Source organism: Pogoniulus pusillus, chromosome Z (assembly GCF_015220805.1).
Source record: "Pogoniulus pusillus isolate bPogPus1 chromosome Z, bPogPus1.pri, whole genome shotgun sequence".
In the NCBI taxonomy this organism is placed as follows: Eukaryota; Metazoa; Chordata; class Aves; order Piciformes; family Lybiidae; genus Pogoniulus; species Pogoniulus pusillus.
Window position 1 is genome coordinate 1,538,380 of NC_087309.1, and position 12,171 is coordinate 1,550,550.

The 12,171-nt window shown below is 51.5% G+C and overlaps 1 protein-coding gene across 1 annotated transcript in view; it reads right to left on the reverse strand.

Annotated features, from left to right (window-relative positions):
- The window catches only part of ITGA2 (integrin subunit alpha 2), a 105,978-nt gene that overhangs the window by 44,854 nt on the left and 48,953 nt on the right, over positions 1–12,171 (reverse strand). Inside the window, exons 6-11 of the mRNA XM_064140669.1 lie at positions 11,835–11,962; positions 9,813–9,961; positions 7,838–7,988; positions 6,497–6,662; positions 3,129–3,202; positions 349–487 (exon numbers count right to left, since the gene is read on the reverse strand). Of these exons, the coding sequence (XP_063996739.1) occupies positions 349–487; positions 3,129–3,202; positions 6,497–6,662; positions 7,838–7,988; positions 9,813–9,961; positions 11,835–11,962 (807 nt within the window). The remainder of the gene's footprint in view (positions 1–348; positions 488–3,128; positions 3,203–6,496; positions 6,663–7,837; positions 7,989–9,812; positions 9,962–11,834; positions 11,963–12,171) is intronic.

Consider the following 12,171-nt stretch of genomic DNA (forward strand, 5'->3'; position numbering starts at 1 on the left):
ATTCTATGATGTCATCCAGTTCTGCATCCACAAGTTTTTGGGGAAGTACAGGCAAATATTGAAACAGAAGGTAGCCAAAAGGATCAGCAGGATAAAACAAGAAGTCTTTACAAATCCCATGACCTCCTATCTGGGTGTCTTTCTGAGTACCACACTGAGATGAGTGGAGTTTTAAGAACACAGTAGAGATTTTGTTCCGTGATCTGCTGACCAGCAAATAACATCTTCTTGGACACAAGCCTCTTTGTATTGTCTTAACAGGAGTCAGCCTAAAGCAAGACTTTCCAAGCTTTTTCATATCTTAATAAAGGTTTAATATATCTCCAGACATGCACTGCAGCCCCTTACCTAGGTAAGAACTATGATTTCTGTCCTTTAGAATCTTCTCAAACACATGGCTGGGAAAGGTGAGGAATCTGTCTGAAGTCTTCTGAACTACTGTTCCACTCCAGTCATAGGCACCAACAGCACCCAGCAGCAGAACATCCTTTAGGAAACAAAAACCAACATTTTTTACCTGCCTGTTTTGGGGAAGTGTGAGTCAAGCTATCATCTAACACCTTCTAATTAACTAAACCCTGGCACTGAGTGCCTCATGCAGACTCCTCTTCAACACCTCCAGGCACGGCCACTCCACCACCTCCCTGGGCAGCCCATTCCAATGCCAATCACTCTCTCTGCCAGCAACTTCCTCCTCACATCCAGCCTCAACCTGCCCTGGCACAGCTTGAGGCTGTGTCCCCTTCTGGTGCTGGCTGCCTGGCAGCAGAGCCCAACCCCACCTGGCTACAGCCTCCCTGCAGGCAGCTGCAGACAGCAATGAGCTCTGCCCTGAGCCTCCTCTGCTGCAGGCTGCACACCCCCAGCTCCCTCAGCCTCTCCTCACAGGGCTCTGCTCCAGGACCCTCCCCAGCCTTGCTGCCCTGCTCTCCACACCTTCCAGCACCTCAACATCTCTCTTCCATTGAGAAGCCCAGAACTGGACACAGCACTGCAGGTGTGTCCTGAGCAGTGCTGAGCACAGGGGCAGAAGAACCTCCCTTGTCCTGCTGCCCACACTGATCCTGAACCAGCCCAGGATGCCATTGGCTCTGCTGCCCACCTGGGCACTGCTGCCTCCTCTTCAGCTTCTCTCTCCCACCACCTCCAGCTCCCTCTCTGCCTGGCTGCTCTCAGCCACTCTGTCCCCAGCCTGGAGTGCTGCTTGGGGTTGTTGTGGCCAAGAACCAGGTAGAATCTGGCACTGGGCCTTCTTAAAACTCCTCACATTGGCCTCTGCCCACCCATCCAGCCTGGCCAGGTCCCTCTGCAGGGCTCTCCTACCCTCCAACAGCTCCACAGCTGCTCCTAGCTTGGTGTCATCTGCAAACTCACTGATGCTGGACTCAATCCCCTGCTCCAGATCATCAATAAAGGTATTGAACAGGACTGTGCCCAGCACTGATCCTTGGGGCACAGCACCAGTGACAGCTGCCAGGTGGATGTGGCACCATTCACCATGTGCTAGTTTGAGCCTAGCTGGGCTATTTTGGTGAGGAGAATTAGATGCTAGGCTGTGAAAAGGCAATAGTGGTGATGTCTGCTACACTCATAAGCTTGCTGGGAAGGATAAGAACAAGAACACATAGACAACAGAGTCTCTCTCTGTCTCTTGGGGCTGCATGTATTTCTCTCTAGCCTAACCTGCCATCTGTGCGAGTGATCCTTCTGCTTCCTAACCCCCCGACCCATCCTCCAAACCACTTTGAGCATAAGGCAAAGTCTGGGATAAGGCAGAGGGGTGGGAGGAGGTGGCAGGGGGGTTGGGAGCCCCTCCTGGGCACTCTGGTTTCTGGCAGGGCTGTTGTGTTGCTGTATCACTTCTAACTTGTCTCTTTCTGTCTCTGACTGTAGGTGCTGTAAACACCTGCTTGTATCTTGTGCTGAGCTGTGAATAGAAAGCTTCATTCTTCAATTTCCAGCTTGGCTGAGTCCAGTCTGGGTGATTTTCTTAAGTGTAGGGGGCAGGGAACACCCAAACCATCTCACACCACCACTTTCTGGGCCTGGCCATGCAGACAGCTCTTCACCCAGCAGAGTGCCCCTGTCCCAGCCACGGGCTGCCAGCTTGGCCAGGAGTTTGCTGTGGCAGAAGGCTTTACAAGTATTACAAAAATCACTGTCAGTCCTATTTGTTTGTAGCATGGAGGCTGCCTGCAAATACACCAATGTCATGGTATCTTTGCTGCTTTCCTTCCGAGTTACTCAAGTGAAGGACTTTAACTGGGAGCAAAATGAATTTTTTCATGCTGTGTGCACTGACAAATCACTGAAACCACTGGATGAAGGTATCTTGACACAACCACACAAAAGAGCCTCTTACTTCACCTATCAGTGTGTGTTTCTTTTCCATTTTGGAGATACCATCTATTAGAATTAATTCTTGTGGCATTCAAGTGAAAACCAAAACCAAAGAAACTTCCCCCAAAAAAACAGAGAATAAAACCCCTCAAGAAAACAGCAAGGACAATCTGACATCCTCCTGCTTGTAAAAACTGGCATTGTGCTTTATTTGTCTTCATGGGCCTTCATGCCTACACAACCGCTTGTTGCCAGTTTCCCCTTGGCTCTCCTGGGTGCAGGAAGCATGTCCAGGTGCATTCCAGCGCCTCTGTCACCAGCAGGAGGACACAGAGCTGCTGGAGGGAGGCCAGAGGAGGCCACAAAGATGCTGCCAGGGCTGGAGCAGCTCTGCTGTGAGCACAGGCTGAGGGAGCTGGGGGGGTGCAGCCTGCAGAGGAGAAGGCTCCAGGGGGACCTCAGAGCTGCAGCGGGACTTGTGCTGAAGGTGTCTGGAGACAAGCCAAGGGGGAATGGTTTGAAGCTGAGGCAGAGCAGGCTGAGAGCGGAGCTGAGGAAGAAGTTCTTCACTATGAGGGTGCTGAGACTGGCACAGGCTGCCCTGGGAGGCTGTGGCTGCCTCCTGCCAAGCAGTGGTGAAAGCTAGGCTGGATGAGGCATTGGGCAATGAAGTGTGATGAGAGGTTTCCCTGGGCATGACAGGGGTGATATGATGAGCTCTGAAGTCCTTTCCAACCTAAGCCATTCTATGATTCCATTTGTATCACTAAGAAATTAAATTCACATACCCTTTTCTGTGAGTAAGATGCACTGAATCCCACCTGTGACATCTCCATCTGGAAGGTGTTACCTTGATCTGTACCTGGCAAAACAAAGACCACATATGATTAACCCCTCTGCAGCACCAGGCAAGAGGAACAACCTTGCTGCCTCTGCAGCCTGATGTTTATAGGCTGTAAACAAGAGACAGACTGAACAAGGCCAAGGGCAGGGTTCTGCACTGTAGCCACAACCCAAAGCAGCACTCCCGGCTGGGGCCAGAGTGGCTGAGAGCAGCCAGGCAGAAAGGGAGCTGGGGGTGCTGGCAGAGAGGAGCTGAAGAGGAGGCAGCAGTGCCCAGGTGGGCAGCAGAGCCAGTGGCATCCTGGGCTGCATCAGGAGCAGTGTGGGCAGCAGGACAAGGGAGGTTCTTCTGCCCCTGTGCTCAGCACTGCTCAGGACACACCTGCAGTGCTGTGTCCAGTTCTGGGCTCCTCATTTCAAGAGAGATGTGTAGGTGCTGGAAGGTGTTGAGAGCAGGGCAGCAAGGCTGGGGAGAGGCCTGGAGCAGAGCCCTGTGAGGAGAGGCTGAGGGAGCTGGGGGTGTGCAGCCTGCAGAAGAGGAGGCTCAGGGCAGAGCTCATTGCTGTCTGCAGCTGCCTGCAGGGAGGCTGTAGCCAGGTGGGGTTGGGCTCTGCTGCCAGGCACCCAGCAACAGAACTAGGGGACACAGCCTCAAGTTGTGTCAGGGCAGGTCTAGTCTGGATGTGAGGAGGAAGTTGTTGTCAGAGAGAGTGATTGGCACTGGAATGGGCTGCCCAGGGAGGTGGTGGAGTGCCCGTGGCTGGAGGTGTGGAAGCCAAGCCTGGCTGGGGCACTTAGTGCCATGGTGTGGTTGACTGGCTAGGGCTGGGTGCTAGGTTGGACTGGCTGAGCTTGGAGCTCTCTGCCAACCTGGCTGATTGTATGATTCAAAAGCAAGGCAGAAGATGATGATAACTGTTGGCTTCAATCACTCTGCACAGTCTCCTTGCTGTAGCTCATCTCTGTTTCCTAGAAAGCAATGCCCATGCACTGAAACCATCACTCTGGCAAGTGTGTACTCACAGCTCTGCAGCAGAACATGAGTGCTGACTGTTATACAGGACTCCAAATACCTTGGTTTAGCACCCTTGAGAAAGGTGTGACATCCATTCCTAAGCTGATAGGGAGGACTTGAGCAGAGGGAATTCCATGGGAGGACTCAGCAAAACCCAAGAGGGGGAGCTCAGGTGACCTCGATCAGCAGTGTGCTCTCTGCCAGGGAAGGCCATGGAGCAGGGCATCTCACACCATAGAGGGAACAACCTGGGGAGCAGGTCCAGCCAGCAGGGGTTTATGCCTGACCAACCTGATCTCCTTCCATGACAAGATGGCTGTTGGATGAGGGAAAGACTGTGGGTGTTGTCTACCTGGACTTTGGGAAAGCCTTTGGCACTGCTCCCCACAGAATTCCCTGGGCCAGACTGGCTGCTGATGGCTTGGATGGGCACAGCTCTGCTGGGCAGAGCACTGCAGGGCAAGAGGGCCCAAAGGGTGGCAGTCTGGGGAGCTGAATGTAGGTGGAGGCTGGGTACAAGTGGTGTCCCCTCAGGGCTCACTGCTGGGACCACTTCTGTTTAACATCTCTGCTGATGACCTTGGTGCAGGCACAGAGAGTGCCAGCAGTGAGCTCACAGGTGACACCAAGCTGGGTGGCAGTGTTCATCTGCAGGAGGTTGGGAGGCTCTGCAAAGGGGCTTGGAGAGGCTGGATCCATGGCCTGTGTTACTAGGATGAGCTTCAACAAGGCCAAGTGCCAGCTCCTGCTCCTGGGCAACAACAACCCCAAGCAATGCTACAGGCTTGGGGCAGTGTGGCTGGAGAGCTGCTGGCAGAAAGGGACCTGGGGGCAGCAACAGACAAACAACTCCATATCAGCCAGCAGTGTGCCCAGGTGGCCAAGAAAGCCAATGGCATCCTGGCTGGGATGAGAAATGCTGTGGCCAGCAGGAGCAGGGAGGTGATTGCCCCTTGGACTCTGCCCTGGCGAGGCCACAGTTTGAGTGGTGTTCAGTTTTGGGCACCACAGCACAAGAGAGATGTGGAGATGCTGGAGCAGGTCCAGAGGAGGGCAACAAAGCTGAGAAGGGCCTGAAGAGCAAAGCTGATGAGGAGAGACTGAAGGAGCTGGGGAGGGTTAGTGTGAGGAAGAGGAGGCTGAGGGCAGACCTCATTGCTGTCCACAGCTACCTGAAAGGAAGTTGTGCAGAGGTTGGTGCTGGACTCTTCTCACAGGTGAGCAGTGGTAGAAGAAGAGGGAGTGGCCTCAAGCTGCAACTGGGGAGGTTTAGACTGCACATTAGGAAAAGAAGTTTTCCCAGCAAGAGTGGCCAGGGTCTGGAATGAGCTGCTCTGGGAGGTGGCTAAGTTGCCAAGTTGCCATCTCTGGATGTGTTTAAAGGTCATTTGGATGTGGTGCTTGGGGACATGTTTTAGAGTTGAACCCTAAGAGGACATCAGTTGTACTTGGCGATCCTGAAGGTCTTTTCCAACCTGAATGTTTCTGTGCTTCTGTGAACAGATGGGAGGTGAAAGACAAAGGAAGATTTCATCCTGTACTGCAGCCATGTAGAGCTCCTTAGAGTGGACTGAGGGCAGGTCACAAGTCTAAATTGTGCCTTAAAAAGCTGGCTTTTGCAGGAGAGTGTGCTTCTGGTTCACCTCTGCAGCACGAGTGTGCTTCTGGTTCACCTCTGCAGCACCTTCCCCACCACGAGTACACAGAGGACTGTGGTTGCTGGTAGCAGTGCAGCCTGGTAGGCACCACACAGATTGCACTACCACAGCCTTTCAGGTCTGTGATCAGTAACCTCATAGAATCAACTAGGTTGGAAGAGAGCTCCAAGCTCATCCAGCCCAACCTAGCACCCAGCTCTATCCAGTCAACCAGACCATGGCACTAAGTGCCCCATCCAGGCTTTTCTTGAACACCTCCAGGGACAGTGCTCTGCATCCTGCATTCACACAGGTGAATCTGACAAGCACACAGATACTTCTACTCTTCTGGTGGTAGTAATTTCAAATGCATTGGGAGGTATTTGGACAAGCCCCCAGTGGATGCCTGAAGGCAGTAACTTGACTGAAATCTTCAGCATCCTGGGAATATTTCTCACAAACTGCAGGAACTAACTTGAAACTTAGGGGTGGAGTGGCTGGGGGAATGCCAGTGCAAAGCAGAGCCCTGGCGTGGGAGCAGGGTGCAGACTGCAGCTCCAGCTGCCCCTTTTTCTCACAGCACTACAATGAGGTGAAGTGAAACAAAGTCCTGAGCTCACCAGCAGAGAATCTGATCTAATTCCCCAGAAGCAGTATTTACCTTCTATGCTAAAAATGCGCTCTCCAAGTGTTCCTGCCTCTTCCAGCAGGGCAGCCTCAGATGACACATTGAAGAAATACTTTTCTGTTGGGTGGCTGGCAATCCCTTTGATTTCTTTAATTAAGTTCTTAGTATCAAGTTCATTCCTGATCAAGTATCCCAAAACCTTGGATAAAAGAGAATCAAGTGGAAAAAAGTGAACGAGAAGTACATAAACCAAGGCAAATGAAGAAAATCACTGCAGCAAACCACCTAACAAGGACTGTAAATCAAATTCACAGAGGTTTTGACTTAGCTTCAGTCTCGTTGGTCTAGCAATGCATGCATTATACATATCACAGAATCATAGAATCAACCAAGTTGGAAGAGACCTCCAAGATCATCCAGTCCAGGGTCCATCACCTGGGTGGGCACAATCCCAAGCACAGCTCCAGGCTGGGTGGGGAATGGCTGAGAGCAGCCCTGAGCAATAGACCCTGGGGGTCTGGGCTGATGCAAAGCTCCACAGGAGCCTGCAGTGTGGATGCAGCCCAAACACAGCCCTGTGCTGGGCTGCAGCAAGAGCAGTGTGGGCACAGGGCAAGGGAGGGGATTCTGCCCCTTGCCTCTGCTCTCTTCACACCCCACCTGCAGTCCTGGGGGCAGTTCTGCAGCCCCCAGCACAAGCAGCACATGGAAGTGTTGGAGCCAGTCCAGAGGAGGCCACCAAGATGCTGAGAGGGCTGCAGCAGCTCTGCTCTGAGCACAGGCTGAGAGAGTTGGGGCTCTGCAGCCTGGAGAGGAGAAGGCCTGGAGGAGACCTTGGAGTGGCCTTCCAGGATCTGAAGGGGGCTGCAGGAAGGCTGAGGAGGGACTATTGACAAGGTCTGGGAATGGCAGGATGAGGAGAAATGGGTTTGAACTGGCAGAGGGGAGACTGAAACTGGATGTTAAGAAAGGGTTCTTTGCAGTGAGGGTGGTGAGAGACTGGCACAGGTTGAGGGTGGTGAGAGCCTGGCACAGGTTGCTTGGGGAGGTTGTGGAGCACAGAAGCACCCAATGTGATCTTTGATCACATTGGGTGCTTCTGTGCTCCACAACGTCTCTGGAGGTGCTCAGGACCAGCTTGGATGAGTGTGACCTGTTCTAGTGGGAGGTGTCCCTGCCTATGGGGACTGGCTGAGCTTTGAGGTCCCTTCCAACCTGAGCCATTCTCTGTTTCTATATGCACACATCTGTATGTGCACACAGAGTACTGCTCTTGCACATAGTACACATTTAAAAGCTACATGCACACACACACACCCCAAATACACCCCAAAATCACTGCAATAATGTATATTAATTATGTTAATTACTTACAGCAATGCCAAATCTGGTTATGTTGTCTTGGTTGCACTTCCCTATCACTGCCTTCAGGTTGGAGCCATCGTGTGACTCCCCATCTGTCACAACCACCATCACCTTCGTGGCCGTCGGGCGTCCCCCCGACTCAGGGGAGAAGGCATACTGCCTGTTAGGAGTATTGATCACAGATCAGTTTGTAAGAGATGGAACCCTGCACACACATTGCAATGGGTAGGTCCTAACCTATGACTAGCTGCCTCTGGAGTGTTTCTTTCTAACTTGTAGATGGACAACCTGCAGTAAGAGCTTTTGGTTATCCTTCAGTCTGGAGAGGAGAAGGCTCCCTGGTGACCTTATTGTGGTCTGTCATAGAACCACAGAATCAGACAGGTTGGAAGAGAGCTCCAAGCTCAGCCAGCCCAACCTAGCACCCAGCCCTGGCCAAGCAACCATGGCACTAAGTGCCCCAGCCAGGCTTGGCTTCAACACCTCCAGCCACGGCCACTCCACCACCTCCCTGGGCAGCCCATTCCAATGCCAATCACTCTCTCTGACAACAACTTCCTCCTCACATCCAGTCTAGACCTGCCCTGGCACAGCTTCAGACTCTGTCCCCTTGTTCTGGTGCTGGCTGCCTGGCAGCAGAGCCCAACCCCACCTGGCTACAGCCTCCCTGCAGGCAGCTGCAGGCAGCAATGAGCTCTGCCCTAAGCCTCCTCTTCTGCAGGCTGCACACCCCCATCTCCCTCAGCCTCTCCTCACAGGGCATCAGTCAATATCTTAAAGGGGCTACAAGAAAGGTGGGGAGGGACTTTTTATACTGTCAGGTAGAGATAAGACTGGGGGGAGATGGAACAAAGCTAGAAATGGGTTGATTCAGACTGGAGTTTAGGAAGAAGTTCTTCAGCACGAGTGTGCTGAGATCCTGGAAAGGTTTGCTCAGGAAGGTGATGGAAGCCTCATTCCTGGAGGTCACAGAATCACAGAATCAGTCAGGGTTGGAAGGGACCACAAGGAGCAGCCAGGTCCAACCCCCCAGCCATGCCCAGGGACACCCTACCCTAGAGCAGGCTGCACACAGCCTCAGCCAGCCTGGACTCAAACACCTCCAGCCATGGGGCCTCAACCACCTCCCTGGGCAACCCATTCCAGCCTCTCACCACTCTCTTGCTCAACAACTACCTCCTCACCTCCAGCCTGACTCTCCCCACTTCCATCTTTGCTCCATATCCCACAGCCCTGGCACTCCCTGATATCCTGAAAAGTCCTTCCCCAGCTTTTTTGTAGCCCACTTCGAATCCTGGCAGGCCACAAGAAGGTCACCTGGGAGCCTCCTCTGCTCCAGACTGAAGATAGGTGTTTAAGGCCAGGCTGGATGAGGCTGTGGGCAGCCTGATCTAGTGTGAGGTGTCCCTGCCTTGAACGTAAGGCAAAGTCTGGGATATGGTAGAGGGGTGGGAAGGAGGTGGAAGGGTGTTTGGGAGCCCCTCCTGGGCACTCTGGTTTCTGGGAGGGCTGCTGTGTCCCTGTATCACTTTTTTTCACTTGCATATTTCTGTCTCTAGCTGCAGCTATTGCAAACACCTGCTTGTATCTTGTGCTGAGCTGTGAACACAAAGCTCCATTCTAATTTCCAGTTTGTCTGAGTCTAGTCTGGGTGATTTCACCAGAGTGGGGGGGTGGGTAACACCCAAACCATCACATCCTTATTTTGGCACCCAACGTGGGGCCAAATTGCTGAGGAAGTCTTCAAGAACAGCAACAAAATCACTGACATTCTGTTGCAATCAGGTTTTGCCACTAAGAGAAACAAGGCCCTTATATTTTTCCTCATGGGACACTGTAAATGCACCTGAAGGATTCTACCTGGTGCTGGGAATGTCCTCAGAGGGTCCAAGCATGTGCACGCCCAGTGGGAATGAAATTCACGTGCTCATCTCCATGTCAGGTAAGTTAAAACAGTTGCACAGCAATCACTGATGTGTTTTACCTTGCATTGTCAATGGCTTTGAAAGTATTGGTGAGATCTCCTCCCTTCTGATAGGTTCCCTCCATTGCTTTCACAACCTCATCCTTTGTTTGATATGTATTCAAGTTGAACACCACACGGGGATCGTTAGCATACTGGATCAAACCCACCTATGCAACAGAGAGGTTGTCACATGAGGTCACACTCAGTCACACAGAATCATGTTGCTTATTGATCAGGTTGGAGTAGAAGATCTGCAGATGCATATGGGAGTTAACCTTTTCTTCCAGCACATATAAAACCAATTAATATTAACACGTTTGGAAAGCAAAGAACTCTAAATGTTCTGGCACCTTGCCTCATTTATTGCAGGCTACAACAGGTTAATGCAAGCAGCCTGGGAAAGCAGGCATGAAGTTATTACTTGGTTACTTCTGGAAGGGGTGAGGGGTAGCAAAAACACAGGCAGCTCTGGGGAAAACAAAACAGCTAAAACTCTACAGCAGCCCAATCAAGCTGACAGCAGCTCAAACTGATCTCTTCTAAGGAAATCCTAAAGGTTAGTCACTTGGCAGCACTGCAAACTGTGGTTTCTAGCACAGGTGAAGCTGAAGACGTGTGCCAAGATGTACACTTAGTATGAAGGGAAAAAAGGGAGAGGATGGTAAAGGTGAGGCTCAGAAGGAACTGAGCAAGAAGCCTAGCTTTTAAGCACCTCACTTCCAAAGTAGCCCAAGGCAGCCCAAGGAAGAAGGAAGTCTTTGGGAGAGAGATTTCCAGTCCCCCAGTCCTTGTTCCCAGAACTGTTTATATAAAATGGACAACTGTAAAGACAGAAAATGTTGAGGGTTTGGGGTTTCTTGGGTGTTTGTTTTGTTTTGTTTTTAAACCAATAAACATTCCCTGACTATCAAATGAAAAGAAAAAAGAACTCAAAGGCCACAGATAGTGACCAAGCAGGAAAAAAAAACCCTCCTATTTTAAAGGCACAGCAGCTGGAAAGTAAAAAAGCCACACAAAAAGACCAATAAGATTCTGTTCTGCCTTGACCACATCCCCCACGGCCTACATGTTAATTATTTCTACACCTAAAGCATGAAAGAGATCTCACTGCCTTAGATATAACTTAAGACTTCTGTTTCAGTTGGTTTATATTTTCACAGGCTCACAGGATGTCAGGGGTTGGAAGGGACCCAAGGAGATCATCGAGTCCAGCCCCCCTGCCACAGCAGGACCACACAATCTAGCTCAGGGCACACAGGAACACATCCAGACAGGCCTGGAAAGGCTCCACAGAAGGAGACTCCACAACCTCTCTGGGCAGCCTGTGCCAGGGCTCTGCGACCCTTACAGTCAAGAAGTTCCCCCTTGTGTTGAGCTGGAACCTCCTGTGCTGCAGCTTCCATCCATTGCTGCTTGTCCTAACCCAGGCAGCAGTGAGCAGAGCCTGTGCCCCCCTCCTGACCCCCAGCCCTCAGAGAGTTATAAACATTTATCCAATCCCCTCTCAGCCTTCTCTTCTCCAGACTAAGCAGCCCCAGGTCCCTCAGCCTCACCTCATCAGCCATGCCCTGCAGTCCCCTCATCATCCTCATAGCCCTCTGCTGGACCCTCTCCAGCAGATCTCTGTCCCTCTGCAACTGGGGAGCCCAAACCTGAACACAGTGCTCAAGATGAGGTCTCAGCAGGGCAGAGTAGAGGGGCAGGAGAACCTCCCTTGATCTGCTGGGCACACTCCTAACACAGCCCAGGATCCCATTGGCCTCTTGGCCACCAGGGCATATTGCTGTGCCATGGCTGGCTTGTTAGCCACCATATTTTGAGTGCAATGAGCAACCCCTTCTGAAACAGGTTGGCTGTGAGACAAAAGCCCCAACAGCGAAAGTTACAGGAGGACCGTGCAATCTAAGGCACTGCAGTTAATGATAAAGCACACTTGGTTTGCTTTAAAACTGCTAACAAAACCTTTTTTTTCCCCCCAGTTTATTTTACTGGGAGGTGGGGAAGGGCAGTTTTTTTGTCTTAAGGATGCCTTTGACTTACCTGGGTTTTGTTGAAGCCTATATCTAAGCCTTGTACAAACTTCTTCAGGAACGCACGGACTGCATCCCAGGGATAAATGCTGTTTGACTCATCACAGACCACCACAACATCTACGACAGAGGAACACCCTGGAACAAAAATAGAAAGTGGACATTAAATGCACTTCCACTCTCTATATACTTAAAACTCTTTGGCTAAATCCAGAGACCTAAATATTGCAGGTCTCACACAGGCAACACCTCAGATGAGGAAGGTTTTGCCAGAATGAAGACTCCACAGAAGCATAAGCAGACTTTGATCTGCACTAGTGCAACCTCTTTGAATTCAGAGGAGCAAG